Source organism: Rhincodon typus, chromosome 26 (assembly GCF_021869965.1).
Source record: "Rhincodon typus isolate 14 chromosome 26, sRhiTyp1.1, whole genome shotgun sequence".
NCBI classification, from domain to species: domain Eukaryota; kingdom Metazoa; phylum Chordata; class Chondrichthyes; order Orectolobiformes; family Rhincodontidae; genus Rhincodon; species Rhincodon typus.
Genome location: NC_063357.1, coordinates 12,276,528 through 12,289,526, shown reverse-complemented (window position 1 = coordinate 12,289,526; position 12,999 = coordinate 12,276,528). Strand labels below are relative to the sequence as shown.

The following is a 12,999-nucleotide window of genomic DNA, read 5'->3' as shown; positions in this document are numbered from 1 at the left end:
ATCAGGAATGCACTGACTGAGAGAGTGGTGGCTGGGATCAGGAATGCACTGACTGAGAAAGTGGTGGAGGCAGATTCAATCACAACTTAAAATAGGGATTTGGATCATTACCTGAGAAAGAACAATGCGCAGGGCCACAGGGAAAAGTCAGGGAGTGACACGAGATCAACTGCTCATACGGACAGTCAGCAATGGACCTGACAGGCTGAATGGCCTCCTTCTGTGCTGAAACGATTCTATAATTTGGTAACAGGGCACAAGAATGTTTGTATTCTTTGATTTACATGGGGGTGAAACAGAATTAAGCCTCAATTTGTAGAACCGCAGCTAGCACACATCCAAAGGATCTGTCTGGCTGTTTGATTAGATTATCTACTGAATTCTACATGAGCAGAGTTGAGGCTGGGTGGGTGGGGGTTGGTGAGGGAGTGAAGGGGTGATCCAGTGGATTTAGCCTCCTGATCACCGGCTGTAGTTTGTGTGAATGTCCTTTTTGCTGTTGTTTTTGCCAGCAATCATCCTACTGCAGTTCTGCTAAAGTCAGCCCCATGCACCAATGCTCCCACCAGTGGAAGTTCACCCTCAATTTGATTTTTTAATTTGATTTGATCTTATGGTCACTTGTATTTGAGTACAAAAGTACAGGAGTTCAGTGAAAAGCGTATAATGTCGCTATACAGGGCACTGTCTTAGGCGCAAGTACCTAGGTACAGAATCTTAAGAACAAGGTAGAAATAAGAAACAAAGTTAAAAGTTAAACATTGCAGTGGTTATAGTATAGTGTAAAATGTACGAAATAAGGTTAAAAGTTACACACTGCAGACCTTCTACTGAAAAGTAGAAAATAAAGAAAATAAAGCTAAAAGTACAAACGTTACAGTCTTTCTAAAGTGCTTAGCCACAGTGGGACTACATTTTGAGGAATGACCTTGAGATTGGAAGTCCAGGCTAAAGCCAGGTCGGACAGAGAGACGTACCCCCCGGGAAATGGTCCACCTCCAGCTCAGGTCGGCTCACCCGAGAAAGGATCTCATTGCCCAAGAGACAGCGAAAAGCAGCGGCCATTTCGACTGCTGACTGTTTATGAGCTCGAATGAAAGAAGCTGCAGTCATTTTCTTTCAAAAAGAGAATTCTTTTTTTCTGCGATATCGGTTTAGTCAGGCTGCTGATAAAACCCAGAAAGGGTAAAAGAATCACTGCGCCAGCTTTTAAATATCTGGAAGCACGAAATTAAAAAAGATAGGAGCAGAATGGAAGCCAGATAGAGCTTCTCTTTTGAAGAGAAGCGTATTGATGTTTTTGGTGATGTTCCCAGGAAAGGTTGACAGTAGAAGAGATACTCACATTGTAACTCTGGAGGAGAAAGTGATTGAGTGATACGATGAGGAGCAGGCAGCTGACGTTATATCAATCAAGAAAGAAGCAGTTCCTAAAAGCTTGTACAAAGTAATGCACTATCAAGGTCATTCTTAACTGTAAAATAACCTGTCATCCCCGGAAATGGAGAAAAGTGAGAGTGAATCTGGGGGGAGAAAAGTGAAGGTGCGAATCCTGAAAGTCTATCACAGTAACATGAAAGTCATTATCCATTGGCTATTGCCTTTGCCAGAGTTTGAAGGGTCATTGGAAGGGTATCGAATTAGCCTGGGGCTGATATGCAAAATGTACCCCTACTGCCATTCTCCCTTCCCTGTGTGCACTGTCTAGGGGGCAATCACCTAATGCCTGATCACATTTGGGGCTCAGCGGGTGAATGTTTGTCCAGGTTCCTCCCAGACCGCATGAAGACACCCACCCCACTCCCCTCCCCTTGTCCAGATTTTCAGGAACCAGAATATGTCCCCATTCTTTATGCTTCAGGGTAATCGGTGCGCTGGCTCCAGTCCTAGGTCAGGTCCCAGTTGAGCTTGGGAAGTGGTCATTTCAATTGTATGGATTCTCTGACCCCTGGGACCACAAGAGTGTCATTTGAATATGTGAAATAGGAGCAGGAGTAGACCATTCAGCCCCTCAAGTTTGCTTCCCCATACAACATGGCTAGTCTTGGGCTTAAACTCCACTGTCCCAACTGCTCCCCATTTCTCTTGATTGCCTGAGAAACCAAAAACCATATCTATCCCAACCTTAAAATGTGTTCAGTGATGACACATCCACAGTTGCTTGTGATGGAGAATTCCATGGATTCTCAACCTTTTTGGGTGAAGTGATTTCTCCTCACTTCAGGTGACTGCGTCCCTGTGTTTTAGATGCTCTGATCTGCAGAATCAATCTCTCAGCATCTACCTCATGAAGCCCCTTCAGAATCTTGTATCATTCCATGAGGTCATGTCTCCTACTTCTGAACCCCACAGAACAAAGGCCCGATTTACTTAGCCTCTTTTTTCATTCACTTGTCAAACGTAGGCATCGCCAGCTGCCCAGCATTTGTTGCCCGTCCCTAGTTGCCCTTGAGAAGGTGCTGGTGAGCTGCCTTCTTGAACCACTGCAGTCCACGTGCTGTAGGTTCACCCACAATGCCCCTGGGGAGAGAAATCCAGGATTTTGACCCAGCAAGAGCAAAGGAACAGCGATATATTTCCAAGTCAGGATGATGAACAATTCGGAGAGGAACTCGCAGATTCCCATGCCTTTGTCATTCTAGATGGAAGTGGTCATGTGTTTGTAAGGTGCTGCCTATGGATCTTTTAGTGAATTTCTGCAGCAGATCTTGAAGACCGTACACACTGCTGCTACTAAGCCTCAATGGTGGAGGGAGTGGATGCTTGTGGATGTAGTGCCAGTCAAGTGGGCTGCTTTGTCCTGGATGGTGTCAAGCTTCTTGAGTGTTGTTGGAGCTGCACCCATCCAGGCAAGTGGGGAGTATTCTATCACACTCCTGACTTCTGCCGTGTAAATGGCAGGCAGGCTTTGGGAAGTCAGGAAGTGAGTTACTTGCCGCAGTATTTCTAGCCTCTGACCTGCTCTTGTAATCACTGAGTTTATGTGGCAGGTCCAGTTGAGTTTCTGGTCAATGGTAACTAGCAGCATGTTAATTGTGGGGGATTCGGTGATGGTAACACCATTGAAATTCAAGGGGCAGTGATTAGATTGCCTCTTATTGGAGATGGCCATTGCCTGGCATTTGTGTGGGGCAAATGTTACTTGCCACTTGTTTGCCCAAGCCTGAATATTGTCCTGATCTTGTTGCATATGAACATGGACTGCTTCAGCATCTGAGGAGTTGCAAATGGTGCAGAACATTGTGCAATTATTGGTGAACATCCCCAACTTCTGACCTTATGACGGAGGGAAAGTCATTGATGAAGCAACTGAAGATAGTTGGGCTTATGGCACTCTCCTGAGGAACTCCTGCAGTGATGTCCTGGAGCTGAGATGACTGACCTTCAACAGTCACAACCATCTTCCTCTGTGCCAGGAAGGCAGTATTGTCCAGTGATGCTAGGGCTCCTTGATGCCACACTCAGTCGAATTCAGCCTTGATATGGAGGGCTGTCACATTCACCTCACCTCTGGAACTCAGCTCTTTTGTCCATGTTTGAAACAAGGCTGTAATGAGGTCAGGAGCTGAGTAGCCCTGGCAGAACCCAAACTGGGCGTCACTGAGCAGGTTATTGCTGAGCAGGTGCTGCTTGATAGCGCTGTTACTGACACCTTCCATCACTTTACTGATGATCGAGAGTAGACTGATGGGGCGGTTAGTGGACTGCCTTATAAGGGGCAAATAGGTATTCAGCCTCTTACAAAAGTCCTCTGGAAGATCTCAGAAACAGCACAGAATGGCACATCAGGTTTGTGAGATTTGTGATAACAAGGTGTAGGGCTGGATAAACACAGCAGGCCAAGCAGCATCAGAGGAGCAGGAAAGATGACATTTTGGCCCTAGACCCTTCTGGTCCTTGCTGGAGTTTTAGCAGAACCTTGGTGTATATTCACAACTCAAGTGCCCTTCCATTTACTCACCATGTGAATTCAGGATTACTGTTCCAGAAAGTGGTACGCTGTGGGAAGTGTCAACATTTGTGACTCCCTATAGAATTTCCAAACCCTGCCATGATGTGACAGCAGAAGCAAAGATATGAGGGTTTTCTCCCTCAATAGCCCTCTGAAACTCTGACAGGGCAGCTCAGGATCTCTGAAACTCTGGTTTGTCAGCCCCTTGTGGGTTTCCAAGCCTCAACTGAATGTAATTTCAACAGATGTGGAGAGAACCTCAGCAGAAAACTGTTGCATAAGGCAGCTGGCCTGAAAGGGTTAAATTGGAAGCGTTGAAATAGCTTCACCCACCAATATACAATTGACTGTCTCTGGGAGGAGCTAGTCTGTTATTAGTAGTTAGTCAGTTCCACAGTCTATAGTCATGTAGCATAGATCTTGTTATTATTTCATAGAAGATAACAATGTTTTTTACCTAGTGTTAATATAGTTAACTAATCTTGCGCGAATGCAATATGTTTTGTCATCATTATGTAAAATACTTCCAGTTACTCAAAAATGTGTCTATTTGCTAAAGATCTATTCGAGGTTAATCCTTCATCACTTCATTCCTAAAGCCCCCTAGACCAGTGGTACGAGAAGGGTTGGTGGTACCCAAGGAAGGTCCTATTAGAGCCAGGTGTCAACAACAGGCATCCCTTACAACAAAATAAATTCCCTCTAGAAAGGTCAGACTCCTTCTCAAATCAAACAAGATGAAGAAAATGGTACGGAGCCTTCCCAATTACTTTTATTCCCCCCAACCCGCAAAAGACTGGGACATAGTAATACCAATGGAGCAAACAGTGTTTGTCCCATTAAATTGTGATGTTTCATGGTGCAGAGAAAACACACCGGGCCAACAGATTCATAGATTCATAGTGAATAGGTGCTGGAGTAGGCCGTTCTGCCCTTTGGCCCTTCGAGCCTACACAAACATCCAATGACCAATCATGCCATTTTCAGTATCTCACTCCCACTTTCTCTCCATACCCCTTGATCCCTTTAGCTGCAAGGGCCACATCTGGCTCCCTCTTGAATATATCGAATGGACTGGCCCCAATAACTTCCAGTGTTTGAGAATTCCACAGGTTCGCAACTCTCTGAGTGAAGAAATTCTTCCTCATCTCAGCACTGAATGGCTTACCCTTTATTCTTAGACGTATAAAAATGCACAAAATATCTTCGTAAATAAAAATAATTATTTATTTTCATTTGTGTCTTAGGACCAAAGAGTTGATTGACTCAAATAAGTATTGATCTTCAGCACATTTCACCTCATCTTTCTCAAATATGAATGTTATTTTCTTAAAAGACCTCCAGTGTCATGGCCTAAAACCCCTCCATGGACTTAAAAAGGAGGCCAGGCAGTGGTGTAGTGGTAAGATCACAGCACGAGTAATCCAGAACCCTAGGTTAATATTCTGGAGACATGAATTGCACCACAGCATATGGTTAAAATTTGAATTAAATAAAAAGCCGGTTGATTGTTGCGAAGGCCCACCTGGTTCATTGACATACTTAGGAAGGAAATCTAACGTCCTTACCTTACGTGTGACCCGAGACCCACTGCAATGTGGTTGACTCCCACTGGGCAAGTAGGGATTGACAATAACTGCTGGCCTCACCTGCAACGTGCATATCCCATAAAGAAAGGACTTGTGTTGATGTGACAAGTGTTTGTGGAATGTGCACAGCAAACTCCCACAAATAGCAGAGTGATCGTGACCAGTTAATCTATTTTTTTTTGATGCTTGTTTAGGCTGAAACATTTTTTCTTTGAAACAAGCGATGGCTTTAATGTCTTAAATGAAAACGGTGACTAAGCAAAACACCTTGTTTTCCCTCTACAGAGGGATTCACTGCTCAGGGTGTCATCAACACTATCACTTCAAGGTGGGTAGAAGTTGGACAAATCTTTTTTGAAACATGCTGAGTATGGATTACAGTTTTGGAGCAAGGACTGTTTTAAAGGGATAAGTGACAAACTTTAGTTACAGAGAAAGATGCAGCACCATAACAAACAGGGGAGTGGGATTCATTTTGCAAAGAGTTGGCACAGATAGTAATGGGTTCAGTGATTTTTTCGCGCTACATACATATATGGTTGTATTGACCTACCTGCTGAGAGTCCCCTTCTGTAAATGGCAGCTTTGTAGAAACATGGAACATGATCTCTCTATCTTTGAAGACGGTGTAGACAGACTCCGAGCCTGTTTGACCATGGGCAACATCTAGACCTCCTCGGAAACTGTTTTGGAAAGTTATTATATATCCACATTACACTTTTTCTTTGAATGAAAGCTTTCAAAGTCAGATACAACCTGTACTTTCTTTATTAAAATTTATTTCTGCACATGTATAGGTCATAACATTAAAGATGGAAAATGAGTGTAGTCCTGGCTGAGAGACTGGTCCTAAATTTCTACTTTGGCTGCAACTGGTGACCTGGAAGCAAGGTATGGCCTAAATTGCGATAATTTTAACAGGAATCATTTTTTGGCTTAAATTTCCACTTGAAGCAACATCTTCCATGAACCAATGCAATCTGGCAACATTTTGGAATGTAATCAATTTGCATTAAAAAAATATTATTTATGATTGATAAGAGTGATGCTGCTTTGTAATGCACCTGGAAATGAAGATATCACCAAAATAAACATTTTTAATCAGAGTGGCCTGTTCACCATCTGTTCTCTAATAACTAAAACTAACACTTAAAAATAGGGTGGAACCATTCACTAGGTTATGTTTACTAAGTAGCTCTCAATTAATGCGCTAGTTATGTTCCTGAAAATCACTGGCATGGACAATAAATGCTGGCCTAGTCAGTGACACCCACCTCACCTCAGGAAAAGAAAAAAACAAAAGATCCTGGACAAGATTCAGGCTTGAGCTGATAAGTGGCAAATAACATCTGCACCACATGAGGCAAGGCAATGACCATATCCAGCAGGAGAGAATCTAACCATCATCCCTTGACATTCAGTGGTATTGCCTCATCCAATCTCACCACTATCAGCATCCTAGGGGCTTATCATTAATCAAAAACAGACTGGAGTAGCCATATTAATACTGTCTCTGAAAGGGGAGGGGGTGGCCTAATGGTATTATTGCTGAACTATTAATCTAGAGACAAAAACAGAAATTGCTGGAAAAGCTCAGCAGGTCTGGCACAGGTCTGAAGAACTGGAAAGTTCCTCAGTTCTGAGGAAGGGTTACCGGACCCGAAACATTAACTCTGATTTTTCTTCACAGATGCTGCCAGACCTGCTCAGCTTTTCCAGCAATTTCTGTTTTTGTTCCTGATTTACACCATCGGCAGTTCTTTTGGTTTTATTTAGTATTAATCTAGAGACCCAGTCTGGGGACCTGGGTTCGAATCCTGCCACAGCAGATGGAGGAATTTAAATTCAATTAAAAAAAAAACTGGAATGAAGAGTCTAATGATGACATGAAGCCGATTGTCGGAAAAACCCATATGTTTCACGAATGCCCTTTAGGGAAGGAAACTGCCTTCCTTACCCAGTCTGGCCTACACGTGACTCCAGACCCACAGCAATGTGATTGGTTCTTAAATGCCCTGGGCAATTAGGGATGGGCAATGAATGCCGGCCTTGCCAGTGATGCCCTCATCCTGTAAATAAATGAAAGAAAGAGCAGGCAAGGGGTGGAAGTTCTGTGGCATATAAATTGCCTCTGGTCACCACAAAGCCTATTTACCGTCAACAAGGCACATTGTCAGGCGTATGATGGAATACAGTCCACTTGGCTGGATGGGTGCAGCTCTAATACCGTTCAAGAAAATCAACACTATCCAGGACAAAGCAACCCACCAGACTGGCATCCCATTCTCCACCTTAAACATTCACTCCCTTCAGCACCAATGCACAGGAGCAGCAGTATAACCTACATGGTGCACTGAAGAAATTGACTAAAGCTCCTTCAACAACACTTCCTAAACGCTTCTACCATTTAGAGGCACAAGGGCAGCAGATACGTGGAAACCATCTTCAAGATACCCCACAAGCAGCTCACAATCCTGACCGGGAAATATATCGCTGTTCCTTTATTGTCGCTGGGTCAAAATCCTGGAGCCCCCTTCCTAACAGCATTGTGGAGGTGTCTACAACCTATGGGCTGCAGTGGTTAAAGAAAGTGGATCACCATCACCTTCCTCAGGGTAATTAAGGATGGGTAATAAATTATGAGCTAGCCAGTAATGTCCACATCCCATGAATGAATTTTTAAAAATTAGGGCACAACAATTAGCTTCTTAACAAATCAAAATAATTAAAATCTTTCAAAACATGTGCTTTAGTAACCTTGTGCCCAAAATAAACAGCTTACTTTTAAGAGCCCCCTCGTTAGCCTGCATTTGAGCACATACAGCAGAAAGTTTTCATGGTAACTAATCCGCTCTGGGTAGGTGTCAGTTTTATGAGTGGGGCCAGCTTATCTCTTACACTGGTGTGAAAAACTGCAGAAACATGATTTATGTTGGACATGTCCAATGCTTTAAACTGCTTAATGTTTTTATGCAAACTTTGCTAATTTTGGATGAACTGCACTTAATCTGTGCAATTTAAAACAAAGTCCTACATAATTAATCTTTAAAATATGTGCTAACAAGCAAAGAATTTTACTCATCGCATAAAATAAAATTAATTAAATCAATGACTTTGACTGTAGGGAAAGAGGTCTTTCGAATTATCAACAAGTGCAAGTTTTTGCTCACCCTTTAAAATCCTTGAGCACAATTGTGTTTCCGAGTAAATTCAAGAATTCCTTAAAAACAGGGCTTTCTTCATTGTTGCCAAATAATTCCGCTTCTGTTGTCTGCAACACAGGAGCAAACGTACATTAACTACTTAAGAATAGAACAAATGAAGTGCGAGAATACAGGCTTGTTTCAGTCAATTACAACAAGCTAGAGATGTAGTGAATTAACCCTTATCTGGATACATTCTAGAAAGCCTAAAAACAACCTGACAAGGCATCTATTGTTCAACATATTGGGTGTTGTTGCAAAGTTACAGCAGAGAAACAGGCTTAGGAAGGGTCACTGGACCGTTAACTCTGCTTTCTCTCAACAGATGCAGCCAGACCTGCTGAGTTTTTCCAGCAATATTTGTTCATGGTCCATCCTGATGTTTAGATACTTTTAATCAATCTGTTCAGAAATGTTATGGCACACCTCTGGAGCAGGTTGGACTTGAACCCAGGCCTCCTGGCTCAAAGATAGTGACACTACTGCTGTCAATATGAGCATCTGTCAACATTTTTTCATCTAATCCGTTGCACATACCCTTCTGTTCCATTCTTCTACATGCTACATTAACCTGGAAATTGTGCCAAATTCTCTGTATCAAACCTTTGGACTCAGAGGTGACAGTGCTACCAACTCAGCTATAATTCTCATTAAACTGTGTGAGCATTATTGAGTCACCATATGTCAAATTTACAGAAACCTTGGGCTGAATACTACATTCTCTGCTAAGTGTCTTTTTGGCACGGAGACACGTAATGTAGGGAGGGTGGCTAATCCACCATCATCCCACTCACTCCCAAGCTCACCCCCATTATATGGAGGCTGGGCACACTCTGAAATAGGCAGCCTGGCCAATTAGTGGCCAGCTGAGCTGACCAAATGACAAAACCAATGCTGAATTTCTATCTCGCAAATGCATACTTCAGTAGTTTGCACTGCAACAGAAAGATTATGGCTACAACATTAAGATTTCTATCAATTACTCTTGGTGTTCCAAAAAGCAATCTCCTTCTGAGTGCAGCCCACGTTTACTCTGATACCTCTTTAGGTTAACCACCAGAAATGCATTAATTTTACATCACGCAACTCCACAGAAATCTATTTTAGGTGACAAATGTTTACCTACAAATAAAACTGTGGGCCTGCACTTTTTTTGTGTGTGTGAAATAGTTAACAGAGCATGAATTGAGTGAAATTAACATTGAAGTTATGTCTTTATAAATGGATTAACTGGAAGCCCCTCTCATCTGCATGTGCAGCAGACCATAAATACACCTGTGACTGATATGACTGTTACCTCAGGCCCTGTAACTACTCTGTCAACTGGCTCACATTAATCACATTAACATTATGGAACATTGCTTGGTATTAGCTCCAAGTTGTGACCAGAAGGTACCTAATAAATATAAAATGAAACTGTTTTGATAAATGCTGGTATAAACAGAGATTGAATCTTATGTTTTTCTAGGACTGTCATTGCTCACCTGTCTGACCTTCTGATAAATGACACCAAACTTGAAGTTGTTATTGATCTCGTGTTCATCATATGCAACTATGAACTTGGATGCCTTGGAGAAAATGAAACAAATAGCAAATGATAAGAATGTCTTTACAAAATTATTCTGACCCACATTTTCCACTGGCTTCTGAGAAAAGTTGGGAGTTTGACCATGATTGGGATAACCATGTCCCAGTAAGAGCTCAATTTTACTTTGATAGCAAAACAGTCTGGAATTAAGATTCTAACGATGACCATGAACCCATTGCTGATTGCCAGAAAAGCCCATCTGATTCACTAATGTCCTTTAGGGAAGGAAATCTGCCATCCTTACCTGGTCCGGCCTACATGTGACTCCAGACACACAGCAATGTGGTTGACTCTTAACTGCTCTCTGGGTAATTAGGGATGGGCAATAACTGCTGGCCTAGCCAGAGCCACCCTCATCCCATAAATGAATGAAAAAAAGGACAGACTTGGTTTGCAATGGTTAGAAAAAATATTCAGTGAATAGGGGAAAGTTGCTGGAGGAGGGTGGGGGGAAGCTGTGGGTTGCCACATCTCATTGGGATTTCACTCCTGGCACTGGTGTAAATCCAATTCAGATTGAAGGGATGAAAGACTCCTCTTTCTCTCTGTGACCAGGAGATCCTGTCTGGTTGGACTCTGGGTAGTCATAATGATCCCTAGCTGGTGCGGTTGCCCACCACAAATCGCTCCCTAACTCAACGTTTTTGAGCACAAATTGCCAATCTCACTTTGAGAGGACACGGTGCCACCATCACAGTGATGTGGTATGGATTAAAGGGCATTGATAAGGGCAAACAGAGGGAGATTCACCACTGTATCTGATGTCTCCAGCCTATCTGAGTTGACAGAAAACCAAACAACAAATTCTGAGTTGACGTTGCTTCCACAGCTAACAAAGTTATTTTATCAATTAGCTGGCAGGATCTGTGAATTAGTTTGGATGCTTTCTTGGGCAGTTATTAAACGTTTTTAAGTATGTTTGTCAGGTAAATCTGGTCAGTGATTTTAGACTCACTGAGGGTGCAACCAACCAGTTAGACATTTGGTACTGGGAATGCAATGACGAGGTAAATGTTTTGGAACTTTGTGACATTTACAAACATTACACTTCAATCTGAAATATGCACTGTTTGGAAATAAATCAATCTTCTGTGGACTTTGCTGAAAGGGATGGAAGATACAAGTGGATACCCAAAAAGTGCAACATTAACGTCAAAAGTATAATACTTTTCTTTAGATGACTTTTCCATTGTAAATTTCTGTATCTGGAATTCAACTGTAAACAGCTTCAGTAAACAGGTAATTATGTCACATCCTCAGGCAGGCATTCTGCAGTAGCACCATTGGTTGGATGGTGTAATTACATCATGAAGAAATTATGTTGACTTTCATTGACAAAGTGCACAGAAGAATTTATAATGAAGGTATAACAGCAAATACAGAATACGTGACGTTAACTGAATTACATTTGCACATCCTGATCCAATTCTCTTCCACCCTCCTGTCAAACTGCATTTGACGACTACACTTGGTCTTGACTCTTCCTGTGCAATGCCATTGCCTACATTAGTGTATTCCACTGTGCTTATTTTCTGCTGCTTCCACTGAAGAAAAAGTCTCAGAAGACAGTTTGGGCATCCAGGAATAGCATAACCTTACAGAATACCTACCTTAGGATATAGTACGGGGGAGAATTTCACACAGGTCAGGTCATCACAGAGAAGCTGAGAAAGAGAGAGAGAGGCGATGGTCCATTAGAACAATTAAATGTTCTGCCGCTGTTCAGTGTAAACACAGTTATAACTTCCGCACAGTAAATTTACTTTCCACCATTTGAGGAAGGGTCACTTGACCTGAAACATTAACTCTGATTTCTCTCCACAGACCTGTTGATGTTTTCCAGCAATTTCTTTTTGTTTTGTTTCTGATTTACATCAGCAGTTCTTTCAGTTTTTACTGACCACTATGTCAGGTTATATTTCTTCCAGGGCCAAAGATATCAAATTCAATAATAACTAATAGAGACTTGGTACCAGCCTGTGATGCATGTTAGCATGTAAAGGCTGTTAAATGAAGGATTCCTATATCCTTATCAGAATTTTTTTTAGTTATCTTTCTTTGTAAGACATAGCAACAAGAACTGCATTAGTTACTTAATCAACTGCCATTTACGTTGCATCTTTTCATGGTCTCCAGTAGAGGTGAGAGGAAATCTGCTCTCGAGCTACAACTGATGTTGCTCAGAATAGAAACCACTGTCTGCTGAGTAGCTTTACTCCTTAATCGCTTCCATTGCTGGTGTAGAGATCTGTGGCCTCTGCAGTGATTCTGCAGGATGTCACGTTGGACTTGGAACTGTTCAGAACACACAGTAAGCATGAAACCTTGCCAAGTTTTGCTGTGGAATAGTACATTGTTGCTCCAATCCATCCAACAACAGCATTGACCAACTCAAGCACAGTACAGTACCATGTGGCAGCTAGAGTCTCCTGTTTGGTGACAGGGTTGGTAACTCTAAGGTTTAGAATGGTTAATGGTTTAGAATGAACTCTTAAAAAAAAGAGACGCTTTTAAGCAAAATTATTTAAACAATGTTGTGACTTCACAATTCATATTCTTTGGGGATGCGTTTACTCAAGCGATGTCCCAGCCTCATGGCCTTAAAAGTGAATCTCGGTGTGGTCTGGAGCCAGGGCCTGGTGCGGGCTGGAGGCAGGGTGCCAGTGT

The 12,999-nt window shown here is 42.3% G+C and overlaps 1 protein-coding gene across 1 annotated transcript in view; it reads right to left on the bottom strand.

Moving 5' to 3' along the window:
- Nucleotides 1–12,999, bottom strand: part of rap1gap2a (RAP1 GTPase activating protein 2a) — a 276,300-nt gene that overhangs the window by 32,514 nt on the left and 230,787 nt on the right. The window contains exons 10-13 of the mRNA XM_048612744.1: nucleotides 11,943–11,996; nucleotides 10,229–10,312; nucleotides 8,712–8,812; nucleotides 6,095–6,224 (exon numbers count right to left, since the gene is read on the bottom strand). Of these exons, the coding sequence (XP_048468701.1) occupies nucleotides 6,095–6,224; nucleotides 8,712–8,812; nucleotides 10,229–10,312; nucleotides 11,943–11,996 (369 nt within the window). The remainder of the gene's footprint in view (nucleotides 1–6,094; nucleotides 6,225–8,711; nucleotides 8,813–10,228; nucleotides 10,313–11,942; nucleotides 11,997–12,999) is intronic.